Genomic DNA, 20269 nt, shown 5'->3' on the forward strand with positions numbered 1-20269 from the left:
TGGGTGGAGAAGGGCTTTGAGGGCTGGACGTGAGAAGAGAAGGGCATTGGACTTGACTTGAGGGACTCCAGGATCTTCCACGAACCCACCCGCAAGTCCAGCATCCTTTGGCGCCGCAGTTTCCTACCTGTCAACTCGGTATGGCCATTTCTGTGCCATCACAAGGTGACTCCAGTGTGTGTACCTGACATTCCCCCTACCCCAAATGAATGGAAATGGCATTAACCCTGACTTTGCATCCCAGTTCCTGAAGCCCAAACGCCACTTCTCTGAGGTCCGCTTGCTGAGTGACCAGAGGGGACCCCACCGCCGCCTTCTAGCAAAGGGCAGTGCTTGGGCTTGGGGGAGGAGCAGACTGGTAGGTTCGCGGGCACCGAGGGCGGCCCAGCTCCGAGCCCTGCGGCTTTCGCCCGCCGGAGCGAGAGCCGGCTGTAGGCGGCTCCTTCCTGTGCAAACTTTTCTGTCCTCTTCCTCCTCCCGCCCTCCGCACCAGCTTCTCGGCGCCCAGCGTCCAGCCTCCCCGCCCTTGGCGCTGCCTCGGGGTCGCCGCGCCCGGCAGCGCAGCCCTCGGCGCCAGCCCCACCCCGCGCTCCGGGCCGGCCGCCGCCGGGAGCCGATGGCCGAGGCGGGCAGACGCTCCGCGGAGCCCCCGGGCGGGCCCGCCGGGCAGGCAGTGGCCGAAGCCCCCGAGCCGCAGGAGCCCGCCCCGCCGCCGGCGACCGCCCTGCGCAGGCTGCCGGGGGACCCGAGCCCCCGCGGCCGCTCCCAGAGCGACCTATCGTCGTGCTCCAGCAGGGGCCGCCCGCTCCGGGTCCACATCTCTGGCTCAGGTAAGGCGGCTCGGGGGCGCTGGGGACCGGGGGAGGGCCGGCCGGGGCAGGTGGCGGCGGGAAGCGCGGCCAGCCCGGGACGCCGGCGGGACGGGAGCGGCTGGGGGGAGGGCAGGGGAGGGCGAAACTGAACTCCCCCGCGCCGTCCTCCTGCTCTGCTGCCCGCGGCTCTGGCCCTTGGCGGGGGATGCTCCAGCCAGGCTGCGGTCGGTGCGCCGGGTGGGCGCGCGTCTCTCCCAGCGAGAGCGAGGGCGCAGCCCCCGGCGTTAGTGAGCTCGGCCGCGCGGCGGTGCGGTGTCGGGAGCACCAGCTACTCTGGCTCTTAGGCTCGTCCGTCAAGAAGAGACTTTGGTCCCGCGGAAGGGTGCGGTCCCCTCACTCTGGGGGCTAGGGTCAATGCAGGTCTTGGAAACCCTCCTAACTGCTCGTGCTTCTGAAATAAAGAGTTCTTTGGGGTTTGCAGGTCAGAGCACCCGGGGTCTGAGTTTTTCCGCCCTGTAAAAACCCATGCAGGTGGTGCTGAGAGTTTGGCCGAGCTGTGTGCTCCTCTGGTTCTCACTGCTGTTTGACCGAGACTGGAGCCAGCACCTCTGCGTTTGCGCCGATCGCGTGGCCCTTGCCTAGGGCCCCGGCCGCCGCCCCCCGCCCCCACCCTCTGCGCGGGGCTCACGGCGCCTGCTGGGGGCTGCTCAGTGCACGGGACCGGCAGAACCAGGAACTCGGCCGAGGGCGGGTGCTGCGAGCGTTGCGCTGTGTGTAACGTGGGGCAAACCACTAACCCTTGTCTCTCGTATCTCGGTACTTAAAGTGGGAATGAGTGTGTGGAACTACCACACAAGGAGGTTATGGGGATTAAATAATTAATCATTTTTAAATGCTCTTGAACAAAGCGTTAGCCTAAGAACTGCAGAACTGTTTTTAAAAGTCCACCGATTTGTTAAGTGCCCAGGGATTGTTTTCCGATTTGCAGTCGAGGGAGGATGCATGGAAGCTGGAAATGAAAGCTAACATCACAACTACCCCTAGCAGCCTGAGGCCGTCGCGGTGGTGTGCACCCTCCACGCCATCCGCCATGACCCCTTTCAGGCTCTGTGCTCTGAGGTCAGGCCCTTGAGCTCTGACTCAACCTCACATCTACCTGAAGCCAAGTCTCTTGTTCAAAAAAGGCACATTTTCATATCTCTGACTGCATTCCAGCTAACTAGCTCTGTTTTCCATCAGCACCCTCCATTTTCTTATGCTTGTAATATTGTTTCACCATACAATGTGTATACTTAGACAGTATCAAGGTGTTGTTAATCTGACTCTGCAGATCATGTTGGACAAAGCCGGTCAGAATTGTTAAATACAGGTAGTGGGATGTAGCTTATGGTATTTGAGAAAAGAGCCTTCTGCCAAATTCATATTGTGAAAAGCATGGAGTTGAATGTAGTTTACCTCCTGCTTATTATGTCTCAGCGGGTCGGAACTTGACCCATGGATAGTCTTGATAGATTTTCACGAAGGTCAACGTTCAGATGACTCTAAAGAATCACTGAAAAATTAGTCAATTTGGTGAATAGATAAAATAAGCATAGCTTGTACCATCATTTTTTCATCTTCATAGGTAGAAATTCAGGGCTGTGTGCAGAAAAAGGGCACTAAAGAACTTTTAAATGTGAGTGTGCAAAGTACACGTAATGTGAACTATGGACTTCAATTTGTAAAGTTATTTTACTTCCAAGAACTCTGAATCTTCTGTGTGCTCTTAAAGGATGTTAGGAAATGACAACTTTCAGCTGAGTTGTCCCCGGCACCCCAGGTTGCTGATCCACATGTAAAAGAGTGAACTTCTTCTAAATTACTGTATTCCATTTTCAGAACTGAGCCTTGCATTTCTTTAAGAGCTGGCTAAGTGTGACCAGGAGCTCCCCGCATTTCTTAGAGTGAGAGAGAAAAAGAATGAGCTCGCCCCTCACTGACACACACACAGGAATTCCGCAGAATCCTGCAGCCTCTGCATCCATGTCAGAGAAGCAGCGAGATGACAGGCCTGGGATAACAGAATTGTCTTAGAGCCCAATGGGAACGTTACACCGCCTTGGGAAAACATTGCGTGGGCTGGTGTAGGGCAGTCCGATTTCCAGGCCCTCCCCAGCAGCTCTGCACCCACAGGGGCAATATCCAGAGCTAGATCGTATGTGGTCCTACCAGAACTAGCCCAGACCAGCAGTATGGGCCTCCCCCTCAGAATCTCAGACCCCACTCCAGACCAACTTCATCCCAATCTGCAATTCCCAGATTCCCAGGTTGTTTTTAGGTACAGAACATTTGAGAAGCCCTATTTTCTGACACTGGTTTTCAAAGTTGGTTGCACACAGGAGTCACCTGGGGAGTTGAAACACCACCACCAACACAACAGTTTATGGCTGGGTCCCTCCCCTGGGAATCTGATTTCATTGGCATCAGGTCTAGCCTGGGCACTGGGTGTACAAACAGAGCTTGTGAACAGCATGTCAACATAGCTTGCTGCCATGTGCATTGTGATGTTGTGGCCGGGGTTGTCCTGGGCAACCGTAAGGTTGAAGGGTTTGCTTTAGAACCTTCTCACACCCCTTTTGGTGCTCCCTCTGCTAAGCCACCTCCCACATGGCACCTCTCCCTCCCATTCTTGATTCTAGCTACTGGTCGGTAAGTCCTTCCTAAGGGTTAAGTTCTTCTTCTTTTTTTTTAAAGTAATTTCTGCACCCAACGTGGGGCTCCAACTCACAACCCCCGAGATCAAGAGTCGCAGGCTCTTCTGACTGAGCCAGCCAGGCGCCCCACCTAAGGGTTAATTTCTAACAATGAGTTAACTCACCTTTGGGAGAGTGTTGAGTGGGGAGGGGACATCATGTTTTGCAATGATGTATGGCTGGGAGGGAGTGGAAGAGGGGAAGGAAGAGGAGACTGGAAGGTGTCATGGGTTGTCAAAGAAGAGCCTCAGTCCAAAAACAGCCATCCACTCCCAGGCTGCTTGCATCTGTCACTCTATCCCTACTTCCTCTTCATTCTTCTCTCCATGAAAGAATAGCTAAAAACCTGAAACTTGGCCTCGAAAATTTTGCCAGAAATGGCAATAAGCATCAGTCCAATATGAAGCATATTTTTTAAAGACCTCTGTGTGAGCGCTGTGTTGATGCTACTGGGTTATCAGGAGAGATTCCACTGTTCCTGTCTGTGCTTTCTTACTAGATTTTTGTCAAGAAAAGCATCTCAGACTTCAGGGGCTTCTATTTAACTTGTGACTTGAGCAGTTATTTTTCTTCACATGATAAAAATGCATTGCTTTGTCAACAAAAACTAGTTTTATATTTTAAAATCCATATAAAATGTGAAGAAACCCAAATATATTCAAATAAGTACATTTAAAAACCATAACTTCAATAACATCAGAATTGATACTTAAGGCCTTTTATTGAGCTTATAAAAACTTGAGGCTTTTGCTTTAGAAAAATCCAGATTGATTTTGCTTTGTGGTTTTTGAACTCATGGTTCTGGAATTCAACAAAAGTTCTGGGTATTTAAAATCTGGCATTTCTTTGTAAATGGAGTGATATTTTACCCATTTGAAAAAATAAAATCCTGAAATAAGCTTTTCATGGTCTATCGGCTGGTATTCTCTTAATTTTCAGACCCATCTTTTCCTGCATTAGTGACTTCAACATTGTCAGTGGGTTGTGACGCGCTCTTCTGATAAGCCCAATGTTTAGTGACTAAAGAACCTAGGGCATATGCCTTCTGGAAGCTTTCAGCAAGTTCTATATGCCACGCGCTGTGCCGGATGCGTTGGGCCAAGAGGTGTTTGCTGTCTTCAAGCAATGACTCTTCGTTTTGCACATTGGGCTGCACAGAGCAGAGAGCCCCGTGAGGTGCCTCAAAAAAGGGAGGGATGAGTGAATGGGCCACTTAATAAAACGATGTACAGAAACAGTCTCATCTCTTTCTCGGTACCCTGATTCGTCTCTCCAGCATCCCTTGCCCTGTTGCATGTAGGTGTTTAGGTAACGGCAAATCCAGTATCTTTGTCTGGAGTCTTTGATCCCTGGTGTGTTCAGTGGAGAGAGAGTGAGAAATGTAGCAAACCTGGATGTTCTTTGAGTCCATACCCACAGCTGCCTGGCTGCAGGCGTGAGACGCTGCCGTCTACCGCTGGCTCTGCGGTTGATGGTCGCCTGTCCCACTGGGGCAAGTCCTTGCTTGTCTACGCTTTGCCTGTGCTCTCAGAGCACCTTTCACTGACCTCCAAGGATATAACTCTTGGCGCCAATGTTTGCCTGCTCAGCTATTGTTCTCCGAAGCCTAATGCTCTGCCGGGTGGCTGAGTCCGCAGGGGCTCCTGGGCCCCGTTCACAGCTGGGCTGGAGCTGCCCTAGGCCAGGAACCATGGATGCCTGCTCACTTTCCATTTGTGTAGCTCAGAGTGATTTTTTACCAAACAAAGACCATCTGGCTCTAAGTTTACTCTCTGTCTCTGCCTCCTCACAGGAGAGCAAAGCTGTCCTTGTGGGAAAGGCGGGACGATCTGGGCAGTGCAGGTGGGTGCTGGGCAGAGCAGACAAGGGGTGCTCAGATCCAGCCTGAGCCCTGCCCTGACCGAGCTGTGCCCCGGTGTACAGGTCCACTCCCCTGCCATGGCACAAAGGCCCTGGGCTTCGCATCGGCCCGGGGCCACCCTTGGCCAGGCTTCATCGCAGAAGGGGTGCCTTCTCACAGAGGCACCCCATCAGCTGATGCTGGTCCCATACCCGAGGTTGGCATATTTGAAAATTCAGCTTTACCTGTTACCCTGTAGCAGAGGCTGAAACACTTTAAAAATCATCTTCTGGTTAAGCGTCTGCCTTCGGCTCAGGTCATGATCCCAGGGTCCTGGGATCGAGTCCCGCATCCGGCTCCCTGCTCCGCGGGGAGCCTGCTTCTCCCTCTGCCTCTCTCTCTCTGTCTCTAATGAATAAATAAATAAAATCTTAAAAAAAAAATCATCTTCACCTGTTAGGTAAGGACTTACCTGTTAAATCAGGTTGCACCTGACCTGGGGCTGAGACCAGAAACCCGTCAGGAAGAGAGGCAACACTTGGAAGCATTTCCTCGTGCTCTCTCTAGCATGGTCTCACCTGGCATGGAGCTTCTCTTTGCCTCTCTGCTGACCAGCTTTCTCCCTCTTGAATCGGAACAGATTCCTCGCCGTCACAGGTGCTTCTCCATCCACCTACTTACCAACACCAGGCTGGCTGGCTCAGGTGGTAGAGCATACAGCTCCTGATCTCAGGGTCATGAGTTTGGGCCCCACATGGGGTGTAGCGATTACTTGAAAATGAAATCTTTAAAAAGAAAAACAAAAAAAAAAACACATCATGGCTTCTACCTACCTTACATCAACCTTACCTTTGCTTCCTTTTAGCTCTTGCCCTTATGTTTACCTGGAAACATTTCTTCATATTTCTTAGCTCACATTTCCTGGAAGAGATCTATTGTTTGCAGCCACCTTTTCATAGTAGGTCATACGTCATAGAGAAGCTATGGATTGCCTGCCTTGATTTGATACCCACCCAAACTCAAACCAGCTGTGGCCTGGAGGTGGGGTCACACGGTGCCAATATGGCCACTTAGAAAGAACCGAGCCCGGGCAGTTTCCATTCACTCATTCATTCATTCATTCATCTGGTATTTATTGAGGGTTATGATGTGCCAGACACTGTTCCAGGCACTGGATGTGCAGAGGTAAGCAGATGTGGCTTTTTTTTTTTTTTAAGATTTTATTTATTTCTTAGAGCATAGCAGGGAGGACGGGCAGAGGGAGAGAGACAAGCAGACTCCCCGCTGAGCAGGGAGCCCGACATGGGGCTCAATCCCAGGACACTGGGATCATGATTTGAGCCGAGGACAGACGCTTCACCGACTGAACTGCCCAGGCGACCCAGCATATGTGGTTTTGCAGTTGTGGGGGTGACACGGAGAGCAGAGACCATTCAGCCTGGTACAGAAGCATGTCTGTTCATCTAAACCGTTGTTATTTGCCATGATTATGCTAAAAAAAAAAAATGACATGATGATGTTGTGTTCTGGTTTCCAGAGGATGCATGAAAAGCTGATTATACCCAAACTGGGCGAGATCCAGTTTGCATCAGTAGTTCGCTGGTAGCATTGAGACTGATGGCAAAGCTGTGGCTTCATTTTGAGCTCTAGCTACTGCAGGGGCTGCATCAGGAGAGGGATCATATCTTGATTTTTCATTTATTCATTCAATTAGCAAACAGCTAATGGGCCAAACACAGGCTGCAAAGATATTCCTAAGGAATTCACAGTCCAGTGGGTGAAGGACAGACAAACCAACAGCTGCAGGGCAATAAAGTATGAGCTATGACTCAGGCCCTATCCCAGGCCCGGGGGAGAACCCCAGAACCTTAGCTCTATGAAGTGGCTTGGGGCAGGGTAATCAGGAAAGACTTCCTGGAGGAGGTGACACCTGTGCTCTCTGCATGCAAGAGGAGGAACTGGAAGATGGAGTTGGGTGAGGTGGCAGAGGAGTGTTTGGGGAGAGGAAACAGTACAAGCAAAAGCACCAAGGCCTGAAACAACCCAGCATTGTCAGAGAACACTCTGCAGCTCCCTTGGCTCTCAGCTGGGTTCCTGTGGGAGAGGAGAGAGAAGGAGACTGGGGGCTAGGCCAAGGCGAGAGAATGAGAACATCCCTGTGTCTGAATGTTTCCTGGGAGACACAAGTTAGGTGATATTTGAAAGCTTGATAGGGGTGTGTTCTGAGTGTATTCGGACGTGGACATTGAGGGACGATGGTGGAAGGAGCCCAGACAACTGAGATTTGAGATGCAGAATCATGGTTATTATCTGTGTGACCTTGATTAACTTACTTCCCTTCCCTCTGCTTGGCTTCTTTATATATGACCTGGATACAATCAATAACAGTAACACCTAGCTCATGGGATTTTTGTAAGGCTGAAACATGGAAAAACTTGAACTTGAAAGTGCTACAAAAATACTGGCACCATTTGCATACTTCTGTTACAGGACTCACTATGGTATATTAAAATTATGCATTGATTTGTCTCCTTCCTCATACTGTAAAGTCACTGAAAAGAGAAAGTATGTTTTATTTTTGCAGTCTCGGTGCCTAATACAGGGTCAGGTATATGCTAGGTGCTTACTAGATGTTTACAGAATTAATGCATGAATTACCTAAAAGTCCGTTCTTTTGACGTCAAGTATCTCTACATCGAAAATTAGCCTAAATAAATAAATAAATAAAACTGAACATTGGGTAGAAGCTCTGATGTCCAAATGTTTTAAAATGAAAAAACAAACTAACCAGAGTTTTTAAAGAGCCGCTCATGAGAAAACTAGCTCTTCCTTGGGGGTATTGTGGAAACTTCCCCTGGTAACATCTACAGAAGAACTCTGTGAAAGGGAAGTTGTGAATGTCAGCTCCTTGGCCGGTGATGATGGAATCCAAGTCACAGGGGCTGGAAGGCAGTGCGGGGTGTTGGATGCAGATGCAGTCAAGAGGGCGCAGAAGGAATTGAACCCTCCCGCTAATCCAGGCGCATTACTTACACACACTATCATATTTCATCTTTGTAGCAACCCTGTGACATAGCTGCATTTTGTAGGTAAGGAATCTGGTTCAGGCCGAGTGACCCACCCAAGTCCCATAGGTAGCTGGGAAGTAGTCCAACCAATACTCGAATCTCTCTGACCTGAAGGCTCACACTCCTTTCTACCCCACACTACCTTGGTGCATGTCCATCGCCTCTCCGAGAAAACAACTCACACGTACCCCCACCAACAGGGAGGAAATTGTGTCATGTTTTACTTCACAAATACTATTATGAGAGATCATCATAATAAACATGTTTCTCTCAAAAGTTCATGGTAAGGCTGAAGCCAATTACCTGTCTATTTTAAAGTCTATCCAACACTTCAGATTTCTCATATAAATAGCAAATTTGATTAACGGGGATAGGATCCTGGGATCCCATATTTTCAGGCAAGTGCACATCAATTATCATTACTTAAGTGCATTGTTTTCGACTAAAACTACTCAATCTTGGAGTCATGTGTATAACTCATGCATGAGAACCATATCTTGTCTCAAAGTACAAGTGTAGTTTCAGTTACGGTGAAGCTCAGGGGAAAAAAAAAAAAAAAAAAACCAACACTGAAGCAGCTTCAGTGTTTTAAAAATACCGTACCGGGTGACTCATTATCTTTGATCATGCTAGCTGAAATTTGCACAGAGAACTAGGTTGCACCAGTCTGCCTTAGAAAGGGTTCTGAGATCTAGCTCCCTTTGTGACCTGTTGGCTAAAACTTGACATTTATATGCCTTACTTTGCAGTTTCTTGATGTCTCTGTGAAGGCTTGAGAAAAAGCAGCTACTGCTTATTCTTCATAACAGGAAGAAACTTGTGACCTAAAGAAAAGTACATTGTCTGTATCCAGAGCTCAGGACTGTGACCAGGGCAAGAATAACATAGGTGTGATGTTTCCATTTTGGATCAGGAACTCACATATTTTAAGTTTGTAGCAATTTATGGCCAGACTCATGTCATCAGTGTTGGTCGGTAATCTTGCTTTGCCTTCATGTATATTTTAGCTTACGTATCTGTTGCCATATCTTCTTTTGAGGTCTAATTTCTACTAAATAATAATTAAATAGCCTAAACATTGATAACAAACATACATTAAACCCCTCTTTTCCAGCCTACTGGGCATTATAAGTCTCTGGTTTCTATTCCAGGTGCCTGGATGAAGGTGATAGAAATGTGTGTGGATGATGAACAATTTGACTGATAGTTTAAAAAATGTAATAGAACTTATGTCTTAAAACAAATGTTATGTTTTAAAGCATCATACTAGAAGAGTATATGCTTATTCCAATTATAATTTTTTTTAAAGATTTTATTTATTTGTTTGAGAGAGAGAGTGCACGAGAGGGAGGGGGAGGGGCAGAGAGAGAGGGGAAGAAGCAGACTCTGCTCCCCCACCCTGCTGAGCAGGGAGCCCGAGAGTCCAAGGCAGGGCTCAATCCCAGGACCCCGAGATCACCACCTGAGCTGAAGGCAGATGCTTAACCAACTGAGCCACCCGGGTGCCCCTGCTTATTTCAAGTATGATGTTACTGTGTAAAACAGTGTTTAACAAAAGTTTTAGGGGTGCCTGATTGGCTCAATTAGTTAAGTGTCTGTTTTCAGCTCAGGTCATGATCTCAGGGTCCTGGGATCGAGCCCCATGGTCAGGCTCCCTGCTCAGCAGAGAGCCTGCTTCTCCTTCTCCTGCTCCCCTGCGTGTGCTCTCTCTCTCTGTCAAATAAACAAAATCTTAGAAAAAAAAGTTTTGCGACTAAAATGTTTGATCCCTCATTTTAGCCACTTGCCCTGATGAGAGCACAATTGTAGCTCTTTCTAAAACTCATGTCTTTCAGAGACGTAGTTTTATGTCAGTGGGGCAGATTTGAAAAGACATTCTGGAAATGGCTGGGATAGTGACCGCATTGTGGGAGTATATTTATTGTCTCCCAGCATGCTTACTTTGGTGGGAATAACAATCATTTCGACATCTAAGTCATTCATATTACTTTATAGTAATACTTCATACCCCCAAAATATATAACCATGCAAAGAAGTGTATGTCAGCTAGGCAGGACAGTTTGGATTGTTAGCCTAGTGACTCTGAGATTAAGAAAGGAAAGAAGGCAACTGTGACATTTGCGGGGTGGGGGTGGGGGAATCTTGGTGAGACGGGTATGAGGATTACCAGTTGATAGCAAGGATTTGATCAAATGAACACATTTTTGTAGCCAGAAATGGAGACTGCCTTGTCTAAGTGGAACAGGGGAGAGTGCTATTAATTAATTAATTAATTAAAAGTAAGCTCTACGCTCAATGTGGGCCTTGAGACCCTGAGACCAAGAGCTGCAGTCTCCACCAACTGAGCCAGCCAGGCACCTGTTGTTATTATTATTATTATTGTTATTATTATTGTTGTTGTTATTATTATTGTTATTATTATTGTTGTTGCTGTTATTATTATTATTATTGTTGTTGTTGTTGTTATTATTGTTGTTATTATTGTTGTTGTTATTATTATTGTTATTATTGTTATTATTATTATTGTTATTATTATTGTTGTTATTATTATTATTGTTATTATTGTTGTTGTTGTTATTATTGTTATTATTGTTGTTATTATTATTATTGTTATTATTATTGTTGTTGTTGTTGTTGTTATTATTGTTGTTGTTATTGTTGTTGTTATTATTATTGTTATTGTTGTTGTTATTGTTATTATTATTGTTGTTGTTGTTATTATTATTATTATTGTTATTATTGTTGTTGTTGTTATTATTATTAAGGATATAGGAGCAGCCCCAAACCAGGAAGCAGAGTTGCATCTTGTGAGGCCCAGACCCAGCAACTGATAAGTTACCGGTGGCCAGGAAGGGTACTCTGTCCATTCCTCCTGCGCTTTTTCTTTCTCGGGATCTATTTCTCTCCTTCCGTACACCTATGCTGCAATTCATCCTCCCATACCAGATTTCTCTGCTGTTATGAGCATGTTTACCACAGAGTTCCCAAATTCACACATCTTCAGTTCCGGGGAGCAGAGACACTCCTCAGTGCCCTTGGATCCCAAGTCTAGATGCCCAGCCTGGGCCAGGAAGCCATTTCTGTAACTAGCTATATCCGTTATGCGGGACAAGTGAGGCTGCTGGTGTGTACTGTCATAGGTGTGAAGATAGTTCTTAGATAAGAGATGAGGGGTGATGGGCAAACACATCTAAAGTTACATTACCTCAGTGGACCAGAGGCCCAGCAAGGTGAGGAATTCCTGAGCTTTGGGGAAGCTAAAGGGTCACTGAGAAAAGTCAAATGCTTGTTAAGGTGAGAAAGAAGAGATGGGGTGGAGTACCAAAATTACACAGGATCAGGAAACATTTGTCTCTAATGAAGTGAGCTTTCAATAGCACAGTGAGGTGTCTTGGACTTGTGCGGATGGGAGCAAGGAGGAGGGATTTTCCTGGGGAACAGCAAGGGTGCTGAAGTCGTTGGCTGGGGTGCAGGATGGGAGCATGTTGGAGGGCTGGGCCCCAGGGAGCAAGCAGAATAAAGAATGTGGGGGAGAAGGCTTGCTCATGAAGACAGACATTCTTCTCTCTCACCTGAGTGATGGGATACCCGATGTCCCCCCCCCAACAACCACCATGCCCACTGTAGGGTACACATTACCATGAGCTCTTTGGGCCTCTTTTATTTATTTTTAGTTGTTTTATTTTTTATTCATTTCAGAGGTAGAATTTAGTGATTCATCCGTTGCATATAGCACCCAGTGCTCGTTACATCAAGTGCCCATCACCCAGTTACCCCATCCCCCCTACTGTCCCCCACTCCCCCTCCAGCAACCCTCAGTTTGTTTCCTAGAGTTCAGCATCTCTTATAAACCATAAGAGACTCTTATAAACCATAAACTCCCTCTCAATTTTCATCTTATTTTCTTTTTCTTTCCCTTCCCTATGTTCATCTGTTCTGTTTCTTAAATACCACATATGAGTGAAACCATATGGTATTTGTCTTTCTCTGACTGATTTCACTTAGCATAATACCCTCTAGTTCCATCCACATTGCTGCAAATAGCAAGATTTCATTCTTCTTGATGGCTGTGTAATATTCCATTGTATATATATACCCCACATCTTCTTTATCCATTCATCAGTCGATGGACCTCTGGGCTCTTTCCATAGTTTGGCTATTGTGGACATTGCTGCTATAAACATTGGGGTGCATGTGTCCCTTCAAATCACTATGTTTGTATCCTTTGAATAAATACCTAGTAGTGCAATTGCTGGGTCATAAGGTAGCTCTATTTTCAACTTTTTGAGGAACCTCCATACTGTTTTCCAGAGTTGGGTCCCTTTTGTTTCCATTCAGCCCGCCATGGTCATTTTACCAGACCTCCCCTTCCTTTAGGAACCTTAATAGTGGGTCTTACACAGTATATTAGGCATGTGCCTCTTTTCAGATGCAATTCTGTGGTAGTGAGTTTGATTCAAACCCTGGCTCTCTGGGGATTACATTCTCTCAGATGGTAATCCTGGCTTCTGGAGCCTGTTTGGGATGTGGGATGGCATTCCTCTGGCCTGGTCTGATTAAACATTTCTCAGCTTGGGTTTAGAGTTGGCCTTAGGGCGCAAGCAATTGTCCAGACCAAAATTGGTAGGTTTTCCCTAGGATGACAAATTCCCAGAGGGCTGGGATCTGAGAGAAGTCCATGGCCTCAGGCAGTGGGAAGATGGGAATGTTTGCTCAGGCCCAGGAACACACGGAAGGGACCAGCAGCTGATAAGCAGCTGCAGAAGGAGAAAGAGGTGTTCCGAACTTTCTGGTGCTGAAAAATCTACCTTGTCCATCAAAACCTATGTGCAAATGCTCCTGTCTCACTTCCTCCTTTGACTGCTTGGCTGTCACTCCTCCTTTTTCTGTGCACACCTACTGTAACTGTTGCTCTTTGAGCCCTCTTCCTCCAAGGCTTGCCTTGATGATCATTTTTGCAGGCCCTCACCTGGGTGAAAGTATTACTGAGGACTGGGGGTGGAGGTGTCTCGATATGATTCAACTGGTCCCTGTGCCCCATCAAAGAAGCCCTTAATCCCGGGCTGTGGTTTTCAGCCATTATCACCCTGCTGCTTTGTTAATAGTCAACAGGCAACAGAGGCACCCCACGAAGGATGGAATATTGCAGTCCTAATCAGCTACACCAGAAAGCAGCAAGTCTACCATTTGCTTCTAGGTGGGCATTGGGTGGTGTTTCAGAGCCTCAGTGGGTGACTCAAATCAACTGTAATGGTCTGTTGATCAGAGCTCTCGTCTGAGTTCACATCCAATTTAGGTGGCAGAGTTATGTTATCAAATGTAGCGTTTCTCAAATGTTACTATGCTTATGAATCACCTGGGGATCTTGTTGAAATTCAATGGGTTTGGGGTAGAGATTGAATTTCTGCATTTTCTAACAGGCTTCTTAGGTTTGCTGATGCTGCTGGTCAATGCACCACACTGTGAGGAGCATGCCTCTATGGATAGTGTCCGCTGTTTTAAGGATGAAATTCTCATAACAGTGATGTAGCTCAAAATCCCATCCGTGGAAACTTTCATCTTGCTTGAAAGTCAACTCTTGCTTTCCTCTTTGGCAAACCTTACTATATATTACTTATAGTAGTTGGAAGCACTGAAAGTTTTAGAGAGAGGGAATACTTAGGACTTACACTTAGGATATTTTGCTTCAAGAGTGCCCATGTGAGTTGGCTCTTGGGACTTTATCTGCAAGCCCTTTATTAGAGTCTTGTGTCTAGAGGGTCAGTAGATGGTAGGAATAAGAGATAGAAGTGGAGGGGTGTCTGGCTGGCTCTGTCGAAAGAGCATGCCACCCTTGATCTCAGGGTTGTGAGTTCGAGCCCCATGTTGGGTGTAGAGATTACCTAAAAATAAATAAATAAACAAACTTAAAAAAGATAGAAGTAGTTTTTTGGGGGGGGAATATAATTGACATAACATTGTATCAGTTTCAACTGTACAACATAAATGATTTGATATGTGTATATATACTGCAAAATGATCACCACAATAAATTTCATTAACATCCACTACCACACATAGTTATAATTTGTCTTCTTGTGATGAGAACTTTTAAGATCTACTCTTAGCAACTTTCAAATATACAATACAGTATTGTTAACTGTAGTCATCAAATTATCAGACATTACATTCTCAGATCTTATTTATCTTTTTTTTTTTTAATATTTATTTATTTGACAGAGAAAGACACAGCGAGAGAGGGAACACAAACGGGGAGTGGGAGAGGGAGAAGCAGACTCCCTGCCGAGCAGGGAGCCCGATGCGGGACTCGATCCCGGAACTCCAGGATCATGACCTGAGCCGAAGGCAGTCGCTTAACCAACTGAGCCACCCAGGCGCCCCAGATCTTATTTATCTTATAAAGTTTGTTGACCACCTTCACCTAGAATTTTTTTTTAAAGATTAAAACACTTTATTCACTGGAAATTCAAAACTCAAATCTATTTCTCTTTTTTTCTTTTTAGATTTATTTATTTTATTTTAGAGACAGAGAGCAGGGCAGAGGGAGAGAGAGAGGAAGAGAACCTCAAGCAGACTCCCTGCTGAGCGTCGAGCCTGACACAGGGTTCGATCTCACAACACCGAGATTATGACCCGAGCTGAAACCAAAAGTGGGACACCTAACTGACTGAGCTACCCAGGCGCCCCTCAAATCTGTTTCTGAAGATAGCATTACCTAAAACATGAAAAGACAAGAGTAAAAAATGAATATACACTTTTGAAAAGTTTTATGTCTGTGGAGAATTTTCAATTCTTCATTCCTCAGGGTTGGTGATGCCTTTTGTAGAGCAGAAGGGGCAGAAGCTGAAGGAGAGGGGAGTTGAGGTTACTGATGCCCAGGCCAGGTTGTGACCATGGATATCAGAAGGGAAAGCTCAGGAGCTGCTGCCATGATGGACGGGGTGTGCACGTCTATCTAAGGGACACCCGAGCATCAGAGTGTTGGTGCTGCCCCCGATAATTATGAGAATGCTGGAAAATAGGCAGATTTGAGGATGTAATAAGAAGATACGTTAGTTTTGTCAGCTGTGGTTAAAGTTAGAATACCCGTGGAAAATACCCTGTAGATGTGAGAAATACAGCAAGGAGAGAGGCTACAGCTCTAAATGGAGGACTTTGACTTATTGATTGTGTCAGTCATGTGACACTTTATTGTTGCCTTGGATATTACAAGAATGTTCCTACATATCCTTTACATTCAACAAATTATTATTAAAGCAACCATTGTGCAGTAAACTTTAACTTTTCGTATGAATATACATGGTCTCCCCTCTTTCTGAGCACAGCCTTTGAGTCTTAGACTTTTGTAAACTCCATAGTGCCTCACCCATAGTACTTGCTTATAGAGCATTTGTTGGAAGTGACAGATTATACTTGGGACTACCTGTAGTCACCTAGGAATGGTGAGAAGCCACAGCTGGAAAAAAAAAAAAATGAGAAGAGTAGGAGAGAGGGTATGATGAGGGAGGTTAGCAGCACTCAGATCACCTAAGAGAATCTAAAGAATAAACACTGAAAAGACATCTTTGGATTGCATCTGAAGGAAGTTAGTAGAATTCACAGCCAAAACACTTTCAGTGAGGTTCTGGGAAGGAAACCCAGAGAGGTGCTGGGGGAGCTGGAGTTGAAGGGAAGTTTCAGGACCAGGACCACGGATGGAAATGAAGGGGGGGCGGGGAGAGTGGAGGAAGTCACCATCAACAGTAAGAGTCTTCTTGCGAAGCAAATGCTTTCCACACAGCACCTTTCAGTAATCTTCCACTCATGTAATATTCTGTGCTCGGTTGTGCATGTTCGTGGATGATACTGAGCACATAGCAGATGGTGCTCCATCAGGATTAAAAACAAATCGAAGATCAGTTTTGAAAGGCTGGCGGAATCTGTGATATTCAGCCACCTGTCACTGGCCAGGTATTCAAGGAAAGAAGTGAGCAATGATATTTCATCCAAAAGCTTAGAGGGGCTTTTCCCAGCCTTGAAGTGTGCCTATAGGGCTCACACCCACAGCTGTTGATGCATCAGTGATGTTTGGCAGGTACTTAGTGAGGCTCTGCTACAAGCTAGTGAGAAAACAAAACCCAGCCCGTGGAGCCTACATCACAGTGGAGAATATCAAAGAGAAACAAGGCTGGACGGTAGTTAAAATGAAAAGGTCAGATTTTCATCAGTAATATACTTCGGCAACAGGGAAGAGTCCAGCACGACCTGAACCCAACTTTCGATTTGTATGGAGGTGACTGGCAGTTTAAAGGGAGAATGAGGGAGAAAGGGAGTGGGGCAAGCAGGGGTTCAGTGGAGTCAGGGAAGTGAAAAATGACAAGAAGTGGGAAGTGGGGGTTGGTACATGGAAATCCATCTGGGTTTGTTAACTGGTGCTCATCGAAGTTGGGTGCCCTACAGTCCCACCAAGGCTGAGAAACAGGGACCCTATCCTCAGGTGTTGTTGGAACAAATAGTAATTCTTTCTGCAGCCTTGAGTTTTCTCAGGCAGACACTTTAAGGGTTGGGGGGATGGGTGGCAGGGGTTCTCCTAGGAATGTGACCTTGAGCTATTAGAAACTATGTTAGTGTTTGTTCAGATATTTATAGGCCGAGGTTGAGGCCTAGTCAAGAAGGGGGCTCAGAGAGGAACAGTCAGGGAGAGAATCTTTGTCAGCCGAGAGAGATGATAAACAAAATACATAAAGAATATTAGATGGTGATAATAAAGTTGGGGAGGGGGATGGGGAGTATTGGGATAGACGGAACATTTGAGTAAAGCCCTGAGGGAAGTGATGGTGAGAGCCTTGGGGGTAGCTGAGGGAAGAGGCCTTCAGTAAGAGAGAAGAGCAAAGGCCCAGGCTAGAGACAGGGATGTTTCCTGTGTGGAAGAGAGGCCTGAAGGGTGGAGTGAGCTGGGGAAAAGGGTAGGATGTACACTCATGTGGGTGACCGGAGGCCGTGGAGCTCAGTAGAACATCGTGACGAGGTTGACTTTTTCTCTGAGATGGGAAGTCAGTGGAGAACTTTGGGCAGACAGGTGTCATGTTTAATGAAAATGTGGAAAGAGAAGTTGGGGAGAGGACTCTTTCGTTCACAGTTATCAGCTGACGAGTGAGTACACACGTATGACAGGGCAATGCTGTCTGCCTCTTCTTTCCCACATCCTTTAGTTAATGGACAGTAATTAGCAAATTCGTGGATCCTCTCAAGTTAACGCTGTGTGGTGTGGCTAAGCTAATGGACAACCTTCAGAATGTCATCTCACCGCCAACAATTCGCCTTGACATTGAAGACTAAAGCACAACAATTCTCCACTTTTCCAGCCTCAGCAAACTCAGTTTAGATGTTCCCCATCATTAAAATAATACATTTGTAATATAAGAAGTTCAACCGAGGGGCGCCTGGCTGGCTCAGTCCATAGAGCATGCAACTCTTGATCTTGGGGTCATGAGTTCAAGTGCCACGTTTAAATAAATAAACAAACAAACAAACAAAAAAAGTTCAACTGATATAGATATATATAAAATAAAAGCTTAGTTCTTCTCACATTCAGCTTGTGTTCTTTCAGGCTACTTCTCTGGAAACACACACAACTACGTAGGAATAATCTTTTTCCCCTTCACAAATTTGGGATTGTGCTATGCGCACTCTTTGCAAACTACATTTTTTTTATGGTGCCAATTTTATTTTATTTTATTTATTTATTTATTTATTTATTTATTTATTTATTTATTTTTTAAAGATTTTATTTATTTATTTGACAGAGAGATAGCACAAGTACGCAGAGAGGCAGGCAGAGGGAGAGGGAGAAGCAGGCTCCCCACGGAGCAGGGAGCCCGATGCGGGGCTCGATCCCAGGACCGTGGGATCATGACCTGAGCCGAAGGCAGCTGATTCACCGACTGAGCCGCCCAGGCGCCAATTTTAAATACAGTTTTAAGACATTACAGTTACAATACAGTAGTTATAAGGTATAACGTTATTTCCTTTCCCTGTGCCTATATTCCATATTCAGCTATCAAGAATGCCCAGTTTATTTACTGGAGCAGCTCAGCTTTAAAATTGCCATGGAATTGCAAACTACATTTTCTACTCAAAAATTTCTTGAACATTCTTGCGTGTCAATAGACATGATTCTAATTTATTCACTTTAAAGTTTGCAGAAAATGTTACAGTGTATATGTATCATATTTTCTGTAAGTACTTCCCTGTTGATACACATTTCATTTTTTTACAGCTTTAAAAAAAGATCACCTTTATTCAGAATCATAAGGCTTTTGTTTTTAATTCTTACCGTTACAAAAGTTTAAAAAAATAGATCACTCTGTACAGTGAAATACATTTAATTATTATTCAAACACTTGGAGCAGGTTTCTCACAGTTTACATGAGCGAATTTAGCATGATCCAAACTCAGACATCCACTCCTTGTATCTCTCAGTGTCTGCAGCAAATATTCTATTTTTCCCCTAATGTTTCGCTATTACAACCAATGATCAGGGAACTTTAGACATATATGTCTCTCTGCGTATGTGGAAGTATTTCCATGAGAAGATCCCCAAGTCAAAGGTTATTAGATCCCCTCCCAGTTTTATTGAGATATAATCAACATATGGTAGGTTACCAGTTTTTAAGATCTAATAGGTACAGCTGCATTTTCCTCCAAAAGTCTGCATGACTTTTTATTCACAGCAGAGTAGGAGTGCTGACTTCCGCATACCCAGGCCAGGACTGGAAACTAATGAAGAGTTTTTGGCTTCTGCTAGTTTAGCAGGTATACATTATGTCTTTAATTTTACATTTTTCTGATGGCTTGTGAACCTGCAGAGTATTTTATATTACTGGCCGTTTGTAGTTCTCCCTCTGTGCACGCATCTTCTGCCCTTTTTTTTCTGTTGCATTGCTTTCTCAGCTCTTGGGGTGTTAAGGGTCATGGGCCTTTGTTGTATCCGTTGGAAGTATTTTCTGCTATTTAGTCGCTTTCACTTTGCTCTTAGTGCCTTCTGTGCTTCATGCGTGAAGATACGTGTTTATACACACAGGATTTACAAATATGCCGTATATGTCTGTATTTGCTTTGAAATGCCCTTCAGTAAAAGCCATTCAGGCTTCTGTGATGCTTATCTTCCCTTTCTCGTGTGGGAGGCTTCCTGCTTTGCTTTGCCTGCGTCTTCTTTGCGCCTTGGCGCTGGGCCTGCGTAACTTCGTGGGCCGGGGGCGGGGACGATTCAAAGGAGAGTGTATTCGCAGTCAGGTCAGGTCACTGTGAACGTCTGTGAGATTCGGGGATCTTTCCTCGGGGGCCAGTTACAATGTGGGGCGCCACCCCGCCCGAGGCAAGTTTCTGTTGTACTTGCTGGGCAGATTGGAAGGTGGTACTTGGAGCCAGAAGCCGTGAGCGCGGCCACCACAGTTCCCTCCCTCCAGCCCCCATCCTTGTATTGTTCGGGAACAACTAGTATCACCATCTGTGAGAACTTGTGCGGAACAAAGCACTGGGGGTTTCTTGTGCGTTCTAGCCTCTTACTTTGAGGATCACCAGCAGAGAGGTTCTCTGTGTCCTTTATGGGTTTATATTCTGCTTTTCCTCTTGTTCCAGTTTGCATTCCTGAATTTTTGGCCACAGAGAGGCAAATAAAATGGACAACCACCTCATAGAGTGTCAGAATTTACTTGATCAGCTAGTAACCCTGGCCACCTGTTTGAGTGATTTTTTTCCCCAACTAATCATGGGAGTTGCCTTGTTATTTTGGTGAAATGTTGACACGACCACCTATTCCCATCCCCCCACTTCCAT

General features: G+C 45.8%; 1 protein-coding gene across 7 annotated transcripts in view; it reads left to right on the plus strand.

Moving 5' to 3' along the window:
* The first annotated feature begins 374 nt into the window (after window positions 1-374).
* The window catches only part of PHACTR2 (phosphatase and actin regulator 2), a 255603-nt gene continuing 235708 nt past the window's right edge, over window positions 375-20269 (plus strand). For 6 of the 7 annotated variants that reach the window (XR_014147366.1, XM_081827428.1, XM_081827426.1 and 3 more), the window contains exon 1: window positions 375-830. Coding sequence is in view for 6 of the 7 variants with exons in the window: in XM_081827428.1 (XP_081683554.1) it covers window positions 617-830 (214 nt within the window). In the remaining variant the exon portion in view is untranslated. The remainder of the gene's footprint in view (window positions 831-20269) is intronic. The other variant, XM_081827432.1, reaches the window with a different exon arrangement.

This window comes from Leptonychotes weddellii, chromosome 8 (assembly GCF_054177405.1).
Source record: "Leptonychotes weddellii isolate Sample4059 chromosome 8, ASM5417740v2, whole genome shotgun sequence".
NCBI lineage: Eukaryota > Metazoa > Chordata > Mammalia > Carnivora > Phocidae > Leptonychotes > Leptonychotes weddellii.